The sequence below is a fragment of the Vidua chalybeata genome, chromosome 5 (assembly GCF_026979565.1).
Source record: "Vidua chalybeata isolate OUT-0048 chromosome 5, bVidCha1 merged haplotype, whole genome shotgun sequence".
Taxonomy (NCBI): Eukaryota; Metazoa; Chordata; class Aves; order Passeriformes; family Viduidae; genus Vidua; species Vidua chalybeata.
Genome location: NC_071534.1, coordinates 39,185,364 through 39,200,183, shown reverse-complemented (window position 1 = coordinate 39,200,183; position 14,820 = coordinate 39,185,364). Strand labels below are relative to the sequence as shown.

General features: G+C 39.9%; 1 protein-coding gene across 1 annotated transcript; it reads right to left on the bottom strand.

Annotated features, from left to right (window-relative positions):
- Positions 1-254: 254 nt before the first annotated feature.
- TMBIM4 (transmembrane BAX inhibitor motif containing 4) lies at positions 255-7,156 on the bottom strand. The gene is made up of 7 exons (XM_053943174.1): positions 7,035-7,156; positions 5,876-5,984; positions 4,528-4,633; positions 3,418-3,451; positions 2,352-2,469; positions 1,792-1,837; positions 255-1,120 (listed from the first exon to the last, which is right to left on the bottom strand). Exons 1-7 carry the CDS (start codon positions 7,126-7,128, stop codon positions 914-916), a joined length of 714 nt encoding a protein of 237 aa, XP_053799149.1. The 5' UTR covers positions 7,129-7,156; the 3' UTR covers positions 255-913.
- Positions 7,157-14,820: the final 7,664 nt, after the last annotated feature.

The following is a 14,820-nucleotide window of genomic DNA, read 5'->3' as shown; positions in this document are numbered from 1 at the left end:
CCTCACGGAAAGCGCGTCCGGTCCCAGCGTGGGGCAGGCAGGACGCGCACCTTTCCCAAGCAGTGCATTCCTCGTCTCTCAGTAACAATCCCTTACTGAATAGGAAGGAAGCCTTTCAAAATCGATTTTACGCTCCCTGTTCCTCCAGCATCTCCACAGCGTGGGAAGCAGCCACAGCCGCAGCACGTCTACCCTGCCAGCACCGACCCGTCTGCAGCGTTCATTCTCAGCATCCTGAAATTCTCCAGTCTCAGTTCCAAGAACAGTTCCAATTTTTATTGATATACACTGAGTTTTATTATACATAAGTTGATAAAATGCCATAATCAATCTCCAAATGATTTTTCAGAACAATGAAAGATAGGCAATAATACTAAAATGAAGAATATTCCCTTTAATTGTTTTAACACCCTCACAGCTTCCATAGCAACAGCCCTTAACTAGGACAGAGTATCTGTCAGAGACAGCATTTCATTTTACCAAACAAAAACAAAAAGAAAAAAACCAAACCAAACCAAAGCAAAAAATTTATCTTAGTAAAACATTGCACAATGGTAAACTCATGCTACCTGTATGTGATACATAAACAAATGATCAATCCCAAAGGAAACATTTTCAGCAGCTACAGAACAGCAGGGAAGCTTACTCTGAAGCAAACAGGAGTTGGCAAAATTTTAATCATTAATTACATTGCAAATTAAGTGATTAAAAAAGTGACTGTAATGATGACCTACATAATATACATGGTCTGGAGAAGAACTATAGCTATGTAAAAAGCCATTTTTCCCCCTAAGGAGGGACCAATATTCATGGAATGCAAACATAATAAAGATTCAGTCTTTAGAAGGCAGAACTACTGAGTTTGCAGACCATCCATAAACTTAACTTTAATTGTGCTGTAGTCCACTTTTGACTATTTTTTATTAAATGCCTCCAGAAAACGCAGCAGGTGTAAGAACAGATTTATGATGTCCAAGTAGAGATTGATTGCAGCCAGTATGTACTCTTCAGGGGACAACTTGTGCATCAGCAAATGAGTGTCATAAATAATAAATCCACAGAACAGAAGAGCTCCAGCAGCAGCAAACACCAACTCTATCGTCTCACTATAGAAAAACAGCTGAAGGCAGATAAAATATGAAAAAGATACTTGTGAATTTCATTTAAAAAAATATTAAAATCCCTGCATAATGATATGCCACACAGTCTTTCTAGTGTTATGTACACAAAACCACAGTATTATGTTGATATTTCAATGCTCTTATTCCATATTCTCTCCAGTCACACAATCTCTGACTGAGTAAAAGTCAGAGTCCACTTAAGAGGGAGGAAGCTCTGGTCTCCAGAATACTAACAGCAGAACAACTAGGAAACCAAAATACAATTAAATCTCAAATCTGCTTCACATTCTCTTCATCAAGTAGTGCATCTCAATTGACAAATTTTGTCAATCAACCCAAATACCCCTTTTATGTTGGCAAGAACAGCAGCCAACAAATATCTAAATTGAAAATGTGTGGTTAAAAGATCACCACATGATGTAGAACAGCATGATCTCTAGAACAGTAATGGATCTGATTAGGAATTTTCTTTCATTAAGCTATATTGGCTGATCCAAACCTTTCAGTTATACTAGAAGTTAGTAAAAGGTCTGAGCGACCTGGTCTTAGTGGAAGGTGTCCCTGCTCATAGCAGGGAGGCTGGAACTAGATGATCTTTAAGGTCCCTCCCAACCCACACCATTTTGTGATTCTGTGATTATCTTTTAACTGTGAACACGAAGTATCTTACCCTCAAGAAACTTGAGAAGATTAAAATCCACAAACAAGCGAAGAGGCTGAAAGAAAATAAATTACACTGTGACCAACAATATACTTTCTTTTAGACTTAACTTAAAATATCCTCCTTTCTTCTAAAACCTCTTCACAATATATTTGGCAAGTAAATGTCTGGAATTTTTAGATGCCAACTGGTCTCAGATGTTCACTCAGATGTTCATTTAGATGTTCACCGGTCTCAGCAGTAAAAGTTCGCAAAGCTGTCAAAAGTTATGTTCTAACTTTAATTTTTTTAAAGATTTGACACATCTGCCTTCTCTCTCAGTGAAAAATCCAGGTAAACTATTTTTCTAATTGTTTTAAGATTCTTTACCACTTAAAAGAATTTACCAAGGATCAGAACTGGGTAAAATGAATAATTTAAAATAAATAACCCTCACCATTTCCTTGAAGCAGGTTCTATTGCCCTGTATTCCTTATTATTCCTGCAAAGCTTGCTTTAAGAAAGAAAAAAACCCAAAGCCTTAACAGCAACAAAAAATGTTTTAAAAAATCATCAATATGGCAACATACCCTGCTCCAAATTTGCTGAAGTCTCTCTTTGACTGCAAGGTATATGCAGTCAATCCAAGGAATACAGCAGTAGTAAGAATAAAGGCTTGCAAGACGATGGAGACATCATAGAAACTCACTATAAACAGAAAAAGCAATCTGTCAATTAAAGAACTCTACACTATGTATTTGCTGAGTTATCTTTTGAGGAAACAGAAATTTAAACTTAACTGTGAACAAAATTAAGTAAATTATGCCTGAACTTGTCTTTGCATTTCAAATTCATGATCATAGCACTCAGGGATCTTGTACTAGCTAAGTTTGTCAGTTACTTTATATCTGTAGCTTCTTAAAAGGAAATAACAGGTCTTGCCTAGTCAGAATTATGAAAATACCAACAAAACAAAAGATTTTTAAGCACAGATAATAGAGATATTAAGGAAAAAAACTATATTAATTTTTCACTATACTGAAACAAGGGGAAAAATAAAAGAGTCCCCTATAAAGGCTCAAAGTTTTGATTAGGGGACAGGAGGGTAAAGATAGCAGAAACATGTGAAACCTTTTTCGTCCCTTCTTCCTGCTTTATCTTTCCTTTCCCAAATCAGGATGTCATAAGCCACAATGAAGAGGTTTCATCTTATGCTGTAAGGTATAGTTCAAGGTGATGCCATGATGTGACTGCATACTGCCTCATTTCAACCCTGACCATGAAGCACAGAATTCTCCAAACTCAGATTCCCTTTGAGGAAATTGAGGGGGCAGGTAGGACTATTTCAACTTGAAGATCAGCTCATCTGAGAGCTGAACATTATGAAATAAAACATTTTTAGCTATACTGAAAGAATGGATTCCCCAACTAATTTCTCACTTCAAGTTTATACAGTTTCATTTCTGAATCAGAATTCAGTTTTCTCCCTTGATTTCCTGGTTTTGCTAAACTCCTACCACTGTCATTGAAATTTACAAACAGGATTCATTATCATTTTAGTCACATCTAGAAAACCCTAATGGCAATTAGTACAATATAATGGATTAATTTTCCAAATTCTTTATAGAATCAAACAATAGGATGGCTACTATTTACCTGTAATGGCAACTGTCAGTGCTTCCAGTAGTGTCTACAAAAAGCAAACCCAAAAATATAGAAGGATAAGAAAAAATATCAAACCGTTAAACATTAGGGCTCCTAATGTTAAATCTTTGTGTATGAAAACATGTTGAATTTCTAACAAGAGAATGACAATCACACTTTCTTACTGGGCTGGAAGTTGTGTTGCATAAAAAGAGTACAATACAAAGTGAAAATGAGCGAGAGACCATCCCTATAGAAAAATGTCACTTACATTTTCTAATGTAAGTGCACGGCATTTATATGACACTTCTTACAAACTATTCAAGGGGCTATAAAAGTAATATATTTGTAGTATCTTGTTGGACAGCTGTCTAACATAGTATCTGCATCAGTTTCCTTTCCACTCTTATCCTTTAAACAATCTGTTCACTTACACAGCAAAACTGTCTTTCTGTTTTATCACAAATACAATTTAGGCAACTCTTAAAACATCAAATTTTAATTGAGCTATTGTGACTTCTTTTCAGAAGACTGATTTGCTACATAACCCAAAATATCCAAGAGCAACTGTTAGCCTGGATCTACATATTCACAGCATCAGGCAGAAGACTGAAATTTGAGGACAGCTCTGACTGATCTGCCTGTGCTGGAAACATGTTGGGAATTCAGCATCAAAAAGACAACAGCTGGACGAATATATAATATGGCTGGTTTGGGTCTCTGCTGGAGGCCATCCATTAAACAATTCAGGTAACAGGATTACTTCCTCCTTTCCTACTGAGCAGTTCCATACAAAAAATCCCTGACATCAACAGAACAATGAGAACAGATAGATTTCTACACACACACAAAAACCCTTGCTCAAACTGGTTCCAAGTTCTAACATTCTTTCTAAAAAGATGCTGAAAGAAACCTGAAGTGCCTGCTATCTGGGAACAACCTGTGGACAGAATCTCCAAAGAGTAACTCAGACCTTCATAAATATTAAGGATGTCTTTCAAGGAATACAAGAAAAACAAATGACATACCTCTAGTTTCAAGGAATTAATTACAATGCATGATATTCTAGGGACTATTACACTGAATTAATTAATTAGTAATTTAACTTAACAAAACACTTACAAATCCAAACAGCAGGTATAAATTAACAGGGTGCTGGTGTCTGTAGAGGGTCAGTGCCACGATTACAGCCAGAGATCCAAACGCAGAAATTAAAAGCAAGGCAGGTCTGTAAAATTTCAAATTAAAAAAAAAAAAAAGCAATAAAAATTAAATACATGTAAGACTATAGAACAATTTATATAAAACTAAACTTTTAAGTGATCATCTAGGAAAAGATATCCATGTAAACATATTACTACAGATAATCCGTTAAAAATAGTACAGTCACAACTAAAGGCAACTTTTTCATACTAAAGGTGAAGACTGCCCAGGAATCCATTACCTGGGAATGAATACATACAAAGAAGAAAATCCATCCATACAAAGTAAGAGTATTAAAGTATATGTACTGTTTTGCCTCTTCTGAACTCCATATTCAGAGAGCTATTTTTCAAAAGCACCTGAATGCAACAAATATGGGCACTAACTGCACCAAAGAAAATCAGTACTGACCAGTAAGTATTGCTAAATCATTCAAGTAGCCTTCAAAGGAAAAACAAGACCAACAGGAAACAAAATCACAACAGTTCTAAGTGAGCATGACAATTTTAAATTATCAGATTTAAGCAGAAAACTGTAGTTTTACAACCACTGTTGTATACACTATAGGTTATACAGAAACTGAAAATTTCATGCGGTGTTTAATCCTCCTTTTTCATTTGGGCTTTAAAGTGAAAGTAAAAGTCCAAAAGTGCACTTGGAGGAAAACAGAAACTACACTCAGTGCTTTCCTCCTTTCCCAGCTGTTCTTTTCCCTGGCCTGTTCACCACAGCTTGCATTTTGAGACTTATTTTATCACGAAAATCTGAGAGGTAAAATGAAGCATGCCCACAGGAATTTAAGCAGACTAATTCTTTTGGAGGAGTGGGGAGGGGGTAAGGAGAAAAAGAAGATGGGAGAGGGAGGAAGAGGAATAAGACATGATTCTGCTTTTTGGAACAGGCACCTATAAACAACAGCATTCTAAAGAGATTCTAAAGGTATTTAGATGGTAAAACAAGAAATGTCAGTAACTGAGATGTTCTGCAACTTATGTAAAAGTTTGCATAGCATAAATATTGAAATAAGCACTATTAATTAAGCACTGACTGAAATAAACAATATCACAACAAAAAAAACCCATTTTCATAGAAAACCAAGAAGAAAAATCTCACAGAAAAAAAGTTACTCCCTAATCAAGGTAAAAGTATCTATTACAGCAATGAAACACAGGTTATAAAAATTATTAGGAAGATTGAAGTGTAGCAAGAAGTTACATAATTTATACCTAACACATGCTAAACAGCTGCATTTCACCTTAGAATTTACCTCTCATGAACAAATGCCTGCAATCCAGTAGAGTATAGGAAAATTGCAGATGTGACTGTGGTCAATAGAACTTGAACAGAAAGAATGCTGTAGACCTTTCGCAGAAACGCTGGAATAAGACAAATAAGAATGATACCACTTTTGACTTACACTTTCAAAGTTCAACAGTAAATCAGATACAAGTTTTCATTTTCATAAGGAACCATTATAATGTCATAGTGAAAAAGCACAGAACAAAGTTGTAAAAAGCCATTTTACTTAACCTGACACAGTATTACAGCAAAATTACATTAATTCCTGGACATCATTATTTAACTATTAACAATGATGACAAAAGAAAAATAAAAAACACTTGCAGGGAATTTAATTTGGACTAGTTTAAGACGTATGTACACCCACTCTCACTATACTAACAGCATACCTTCTCCATCCTGTTACTGGTGCCTAATGGACCTAACTGACAGAGGATTAACATGGAAGGCATGCCAAATGCTCCGGTGGAAGAAACAAAAGTTTTAACACCTCACAGAAGAAATTCAAATCCTCCAGTCTCATGGTTACACTACTGTAATTACGGTCACTAATTCTAGTATTTATGAATCACAGAATGAATACGTTGGAAAAGACCTGTCAGAGCACTGAGTCCAACCTATGGCCGAACAGCGCCGTGTCAGACAGACCATGGCACCAACTGCCACGTCCCGGCTTTCCTTCACCACCTCCGGGGAGGTGCGTCTCTGCAGGGACTACGCATCTCATGTGTCACGTCTGGACTTCATCACTGAACAAAATCAAGTCTGAATCTACACAGGGTACCTACCGGGTACACGGGGTAACTCCTCTCAGGAGAAGACCTACCACCTTCACGGCTAAACGACAAAGCCTTTGCCGGCCGCGGCCCCTCACCCTTGATGCCTAATCCGGACTAAATAGCGCCCTGGCTCCGCACTCACAACCTTTAGCCAGGTTAAAACACTGCGAGGAACCCGACTGCAGCTCAAGGCCAGAGGTGACCGGGGTATCACAGAAGCACCTGTCGGGAGCGAAGGCGCAGCGTCCCATCACCGCCCCGCCAGGGGGGGCAACGGGGACCTCTCCGCAAGTGCCTGGGGGCCTGAGGCGAGGCCGTGCGGCTCTCCCACTCATCCGCAGTCCTTACCCATGCGGATGTGGACGCTGGCCGAGGCCACGTTGCTGCCATAGTTGAAGTCATCCTCGATGGAGCTCCGCGGGTAGCGCTGCTCCGCCGCCATGGCCGCCGCCCGCCGCCGCTTCCGGGGGGCGCGGCCGCGCTGCGCAGCGCCGAGCAGGGCGCCCCGCCGAGCCGCCGAGCGCGTCGATCGCGGGCGCGGCCTTGGTTGCGAGCGCTGCGCGCTGCCCGTGTGTAACTGAGCTCTGAAGGGCCTGGGGAGGAGCTTCCAGGGACTGGAAAAATCCAGCCCTTTGGGTGGTTTTCACCTCGGCTTCTCTCCGCCTGCTCTCCGGACGGTGCTGCAGCAGGCAGCGGCTGTGCACAGCTGCAGACACGTGCTGCATTCAGCGGTGCCTGATGGCAGCGGTGTCGGGGCTGATGCTCCGGTCCGCGTGTGTCCCACGGGGACGAGCTTCACTTCACTTTTAACGCAAAGCAGAATTTTACCTCGGCCTTATCCAGTTTCGTGTCCTGTCCTTCAAACTCAGTGTAATTGAACAGAAAGCAAAGATGCCCGGCGTTTCTCAGGCGTCACAAAGCACTTGGTGCAGTCGGACTTGATTGTAGCTCACATTGAGCAATCACAAAAGCTATGATTTCGGAATGTGGATGGGGGGAGCGCAGCAGGTTATTTTTTTAACTGGTGAATATTATCTAAAGTGTGCCGAGAAACTGAAGCGACAGACACTTTAGAAATATATGTAATAGATTTGACTAGAAGTGCTTTTCAAAATCGGAAAATAGTGGCCTGAACTGTATTTAGCTTCTCAAGGGAGAAGCAAATCAATTCTATGATTTCGTGATGAAATAATCTTGAGCAGCTTTTCTACCGAGGTGACTTAAGATACTACATTTCACTTGCAGAGGCAAGAATTATGAGCATGACTTTATATTCTGGGAAGTATTTATTATTTTCTTACCATCATTTTGCATTTTTTAGTTGCTGCAGAGTAGGATCTTTCCATTTAAATCCTGAATTTGGAGCTTTACGCATTGTTCGCACTGCTGAATGGTAACTGTTTTGAAACAGTTGTGCTGTGTGCTTTCTTGCATCTGCCTCTGCAGAAGAACAACACTGATGTTCTCCCAGAAGAAGTATTTAGAGTTCTGGTAAAGCATCTGGTGTTGCCTTCTCCAAATTCATGCAGTGCTATTTTCTTTAAAATACCTGTTAGAGGCATTCTGTGTGAGAAACAGAAAATTTCAGAGCATTGCCGCAGAGTTGACTCCTGAAAATAGTTTGAGGCTTGAGATGATTGAAGGACAGATATAATAGTAGTCTTCAAATATTCTTTATAAGGCTGTCACAGTCCTCCAGCTGTGGAGAAAGTGTTACATAAGAGGTAGCATGGCTTAAACTGCACTAGGGAATATTCAGGGTGAAAACTTGAGTACTTTTAATTTTAAGAGTAATCAGGATAAAGCTCAGTTAGCCTGGAGCTTAGGCACAGGCTGGGAGATAGGAGATGGTAGGAAGCAGGCATGCAGGACTTTGCACTCACACAGCCACCTCCTGTGTGGAAGATGTTGGTCTGATGGAAGCCACCAAGAATCATTAATCACCTTATTTGGCAAGGCAAGAGACAAAGCAGCAAAATTGCCCAGTGACGCCACCGAGAAGCACAATCTGCCAAAGTTGCTGCAGATGGGAATGGAAAATTATTTACATCTGCAATGCTGATAAAGGCTGTGTTTTTCATGTCAAAAGACAGCATCATTCTTGTCTTAAGATCTTTCTTGTTACTTGCAGGCGCATACAGAATGTAGTTCTTTGGAGTGACTGTACTGAGTGAACATTTAATGACAGTGAGTCTGCCTGAGCGCTTTCAATGTCTTAGCAATTTTCCATTCCTCACTTGGGAAAGTATACCTTGTAAAATGCTAAATATGCCTTATAAAAAGGAAAGTGTGTTTTACATTGACTTTCTTTTCTGTATTTGATGTTTTCATAAACATACCTCCATCACACTATTTTTATTTGAAACCACGGCAGTCCCACAGTGATTCGCTCAGGGCTGGCTAGACGCTCGCACTCTGTGTGCGTGCAGGGGTGAAAGAGCTTTCTGTTCTCCCAGGTTCTGCTCTGGCCTCCGCTATGGGGAGAGGAAGCTCGCTGTCACTGGAGGCCTGGGTAAGGACCATGAACTCCTCTGTGCCTTTTGTCTGCGTTATGCATAATCGGTGGCTTTGCTGGAAAAAGTCCATCTGTTGCTCAGAGGTACTTGGGAAAGGTACTTGGAGTGTTGCCAGGATTCTGCTTCTTTCCAGCGGTTTGTTTTTAAATCATTGTGCCAGAGGCCCTTCGTTTGCTTTGAGCAGTGTTCCCAGAGTGACCCCTCTCAGCATTGCTTTGATATACATCTGTGTATCTTCACATCATCACGGCTGTTGTTGAGGCAGGACTAAATGGTCTCCTCTTCCCAGACCGCCAAGTCCATGACCTCTGCGTGGCTCCGTACAAATGCATAAGGCACAACCGCTGTAGTATTGCTGGAGTGTGGTTCCAGGAGTACAGGGTCACACATGGGGCCCTGTGGCTGCCTGCCAGCCTTTCCACAAGGAGGTAACATCCAGGCAATTTGTGCTCAGGACAGCACAGCACACATGGATACAAAGCAATGTGGGAAAAGAGAGAAGTTAGATTATGTAGGTGCATCCACATGGCCATTAACCATTAATTTATTCCCGGGTGAGCTTTGGTCTCTCAGTTTCAAAATAGCTGGCTAAGTTAAAGGAAACATTTAATCATGTGATCCTGAGGAACCCTAATTTGAAGAAATGTGAGTTGTAGAAGCTTTCCAGTATTTAAGGGGGGCCTACAAGAGATCCAGAGATGTACTTTTTTTACAAGGCTGTGTAGTGATAGGGGTGACGGCTTTGAAATGAAAGAGAGTAGTTTTTAATTAGATATTAAAAAGAAATTCTTTACTGTGAGGGTGGTGAGGTACTGGAACAGCTTGCCCAGAGAAGCTGTGGATGCCTCACCCCTGGAAATGTTCAAGGCCAGGTTGGATGGGGCTTTGAGCAACCTGGTCTAGTGGGTGGCATTGCTGCCCATGGCAGGGGGATTGGAACTAGATAATCTTTAAGGTCCCTTCCAACCCAACCCATTTCATGATTCCGTGACTTACTGTGAAATTATCCTCAGACTCAAAATTACAAGGTTTTCCATGGGAAGTGGAGACAATCACATAATTGTAAAGTTATTCCAAATTATACTTCAATGTGTACAATATGTAGGTGCAAAACCATCATGATGTTCTTACAGGGCAGGAAAATAACAAGGAAACTCAGAGACAGATGTGCCATCTGTTGCTGTAAAATCCCTGATGGTGAATTTTCAAATCCACTGATCAAGGGAAGAGTTTATCCCCTTTAGTACTTACAGTTTCATGAGAAAGACTCTGCCCTTTAGCAAGCAGGTCACAAAGCCAAACCGTTCCAGGATGAAAAGTGTCTCTCAATGTTTCTTCGGTTTCCTACAGCCCACATCTTTGCCTAATGATGATATATTCTTTTTTCCTGTTAAATCCCATCTGCATTATATTTTTTTTCATTATATCTCACCCTATTATAAATTAATTAGCTCCTTTTAAACATTTTTTTTAAACCATGTACATTTCTGGTAAGATATGACAGGTTAGTTTTGGATCTTATTCTCAGTGGAGTTCTAGCTGCAATAAGAAATGGGTTGTGCCTAGGAACAGAGCTATCTGGTGGCACTAAGCAGGAGTCAATCAGTGTGAGAGGTACAAGATTACCTGCCAGGGAGCACAATGTGAAAGCCTGGACCTTTATTTTAAGGATTGTGAACAGCTCTTGAACAGAAGTGTTGGTTTGTTTCATCTGATTGGGTGAGACAATTTGAATGGGCTCAGGGTGAGTACAGTTCCTTCTGAGAACTGGACTTCAGGATAAATATACCTCTGCAGTTAATAGGGTAGTACTGGTAGTTAATAATCCTAGCATTAAAAGTCTTCTTTCAAGGTTTTTGCCCATTTATACAAATCTCATGTCTTTCAGGGATGCCATCTTATTTTGACAAGCGGACAGATTTTATATTTTAAGGTCAGGATCAAACTGGAATCTATCTTTGCTTATAATCACACCTTTGTTATTTCAGTAGCTGCTGAAGTTTTTAAAAAGAGCATTACCATTTTATTCCATGTGTAAGACTGAATCCTAGGAAAATATGAAATGCTACACTGACAGCCCAGATATAGGCAATTTTTCCTTTTTTTATGTAAAAAGGGGATTTTTTTCTTTTTCATGGAAGTAATGTTACAAACGAAACCAATTTAATAACTGTTACTACCTTGTGAAACAGAAGGCGGATTATTCTTCAGTTTGTTTCTCTGAACAAAACATCAAAGCATACTCTGCTCTGAATTTGCTATTATTTTTTCAGTTTCAATTTAGCAGTAAGAGCTGATTGAATATTGGGAGTGCAATATGGACTGTTTATAAAACCCTTAAGTACTCTTTCTGTACAAATTCCAGTGTGCTTTAATTGTCTTCACTTGTCCTCATTGAACAGCCTACATCACCTGTAATGGCTAGTCATTCTGTCATCTAAAACCTGAGTGTACTCATATAAATTAGTTTATCTCAACATTTGAACTTAGTTTGTTATGATCAATTTTAATTCTGAATCTTTTATTTACTTGCATTTTGAAAAGTTGAGGTCAGATATGCTTATTTCTGTTTGAGTGTCTAATTCAATCCAATCCTGGTAAGAACTCCCATGTGTAACAACATTAATAGCATGTATGCTGCTAAAAGAGAAAAAAAATCCCAAATACTTAAAATAGCAGTGACTTTTCAAGTCATGGTAAGGTCTATCCTGCAGAGATTGAAGAGCAGGATTCAGCTCTAGATGAAAATAACTGCACTTAAGTGTCTATAAATAGGTATCTACATGTGTACAAAGTGCTTAAGCAACCATTACTGTCAGAGGAAATAAGGGTGGCGTGCAGATGCCTAAACATGTCTGGTGCCATTTTATGGCTCTTAGGGTATCAATCTCAATTCCATTTGCTCCTCTGTGAAGACACTGAGCTTCTTTAAATTTTCTGTTATATCTGCAAAGCCAAGCAATACCTCGGGTACCTTGGAGCATCCTGAAAGGCACCAGATTCCAATGCGTAAGCAATGGCACCCTGCATATATGGAACATATGTCACATCTGGGCACATAGCAAGGGCAGGATAGAGGGAGGAGGAGCTGGCAGAAAACCCTGAAGGCATTGATTATTTCTGTGAAAGAAGAGACATGTGCGTGAAGGCTCATCCATAAAACCAAGCCAGCAACCCTGCTTCGATGTCGATGCAGTCTTGTCTCTGCTGGGAGAGCTTCATCAGCACAGAAGTGCCCACACAGATACAGCCCTCTTTATTTTGGGAGCATACTGGTGCTAACAGAACTGGAAGGAGAGGAGGACACACTTCACCCTCAGGCACTGCTTGCGCCCAGGTTTTGTCTAGAGTGGCTTCAAAAGGTAAAAGGCATGGCTGAAATCACCTCATTTCCCCATGCTGCCATTACACACATGTTGACTCCAACATGCAGAGGCTGCATGCAATTCCTGCAATGTCCTGCACAGGGGCTGGGACAAGAAACTTGAGGTAACTGGTGTCTTTCACCATCTTCAGACAAAAATACCAAGGCCACTAAGGGGCCTCTGGGCCATAACGTGCTGTGCAGCCCTTAGTTTTCCCAGCTGAGTAGCTTTCAAGACACTTTCTGGAGCTTCACAGCACTGAAAAATATGGAGGGAAGGACGAAAGTGGTGTGAGATGTTTGTTGTGGTGCTGATGGAACAAGGCTGTAGTCAGCCTCAAGCAGGCTCTTTGGGAGGTGGGTCAGCAGCAAATCCTTTGCTTATTCATAAGGTTAATTATTTAGCTGTCTGAAGTCAGCTTCTTCAGCATTAAGTCTCAGGAGATATGTCAGATATGTTGTTGCTGCTCACTTTGCATAAGGCAGAAACGAAGTTCATGGCTCCAGACATAGCAAAGTACTTCCATGTCACTTCAAGGCGCCTCTCTGGAACAGCAGTGAGAAAAGACTGCCACAGTTCCCTAAATACTACACTTGGTCCAGCAACAGAGAAAAGAGTTGAAGACAGAGCCTTCAACTGAGTGTTCTTAGTGTTAATAATTAAATACCATTCTTAAAACATTAATGAATCTTGTGTAATCTTGACATTCTCAGATACTAGCAGGAAGAACAGTGGTTCATTAGTCAGACAGAGATTTGGATAATCACAATTGAATTTTTAGCTAGATGTTCCTTCTAAAACTTGATTTTTACTTTGACAAGGAGTAGTATTATTTGGTGTGTGATACCTGTACAGAGACTGTGAGCTGGACAATCATCTTTGTTGTATTCAGGATTTTTTTCCACACTGTTGTCAGCATCATCTGTGTTGAAAATGTTTGGAAAAACCTAAAAATGGCTCCTTTTAAATTTTTTTAAAGTGGATTTTGTTTAGAGGTTTTCAGTGCTTTTAGAATTGAAAACTGGCAGCCTACTACCACTTGGGAAGAGAACACCCACCTTGGTAATAACAGGGAGCTTTAGGATATGTGCTGGCTGAGTGGGCTGTAGCATATAGGGCCTGTCTTGGTCTTGTGTAAAGGTTCTCTGCTGAGACACCAGCTGTGCTGGAGCTCTTGCCCTCCAAAGAGTGACATACCTAAATTATGTAAACAAAGGGAAGGGGAAAATCCATGTTGAGACTTAACCTTTTGCTTTTCAGGAAAGCAAAGCCATATCAAATTGATAGGTAAAATCCACTGATTAAATTTAAAGGATGCTGTTTTAACAGCAGTGTTTGCTTTTAAGGCTGTTTCAGAGATAGTTAATACTGAGCATGCAGAAAGGCAACCAGAATTACACAGTAATATTAGTTATGCTAAGAAATTGAATTTCTACTGTAAATCACTGCACTTGGCCTACTGTCATGTGTGAGATCTTGTTGAGCATTCTGTAGCATGCATCATTTGGAGCACACCTGCATTTGTTTGCATCCTAATCCAGTTATTCAATACTGATTTTGGTTTTTAGAGCTCCTTGCCTGAGAAAAATAGATTTTAAAATTATTTTCATAGATAGTTGACTCTGTATCTTAATGAATCAGCCATTAAAGTGATTGATTCTTTAAATCTAATACTTGGTGTTAGACATCTAATCTAATTAGAAACCTAATATCTCCACTAAAATATTAAACACATTCATTAATACCTGTCAAGAAAATAACTGTAATTGCAATTGAACCCTTTTAATGGTGTTTTTTGATTACTGGCCAAAACCCATAATTGTTCACCAACTGTTCTGCTGTTTCCTCAAAACACTGTGTCCAAAGATAGCAGCCATGTTTTAGATGCTACCACTTTGCTGAAAATCACAGCTGGGACAAGATTCTGTTTAATCATCTCAGTGAGGCTTCTGAAGAGAACAACAAATGTGACAAAGTATTAACATAGTTTTCTTTATGAGACTTCAACTTTATGATTTTTGGGAAACCTATCCCTTTATTAATTTATCCTTTTTTCAAGAATAACAGTCAAAAGGAGAGAGAAATCTGTCAACTAGTTTTTGGAGCAGCACTTCCAAAGTATTTTCTAGGTACTGGATCTCAGTCTGCGGACTCCTCTGCCCTAGTATAAAGCAAGACTGAGATACCTGATTTTACATGGCTGGGATGCAAGTAATTTCAGGTAAAAAGCCCAGAAAATCCTCCAAACTCAGA

Excerpts from the sequence above, each read along its gene's own strand:
- TMBIM4 (XM_053943174.1), bottom strand. The coding sequence starts at position 7,128 with ATGGCGGCGGAGCAGCGCTACCCGCGGAGCTCCATCGAGGATGACTTC. Across the intron at positions 4,634-5,875 it reads CAGGCATTTGTTCATGAGAG|ACCTGCCTTGCTTTTAATTT; the intron begins GTAAATTCTAAG and ends GAAATTTTACAG. Across the intron at positions 1,838-2,351 it reads TTCAGCAAATTTGGAGCAGG|CCTCTTCGCTTGTTTGTGGA; the intron begins GTATGTTGCCAT and ends ATTTTCTTTCAG.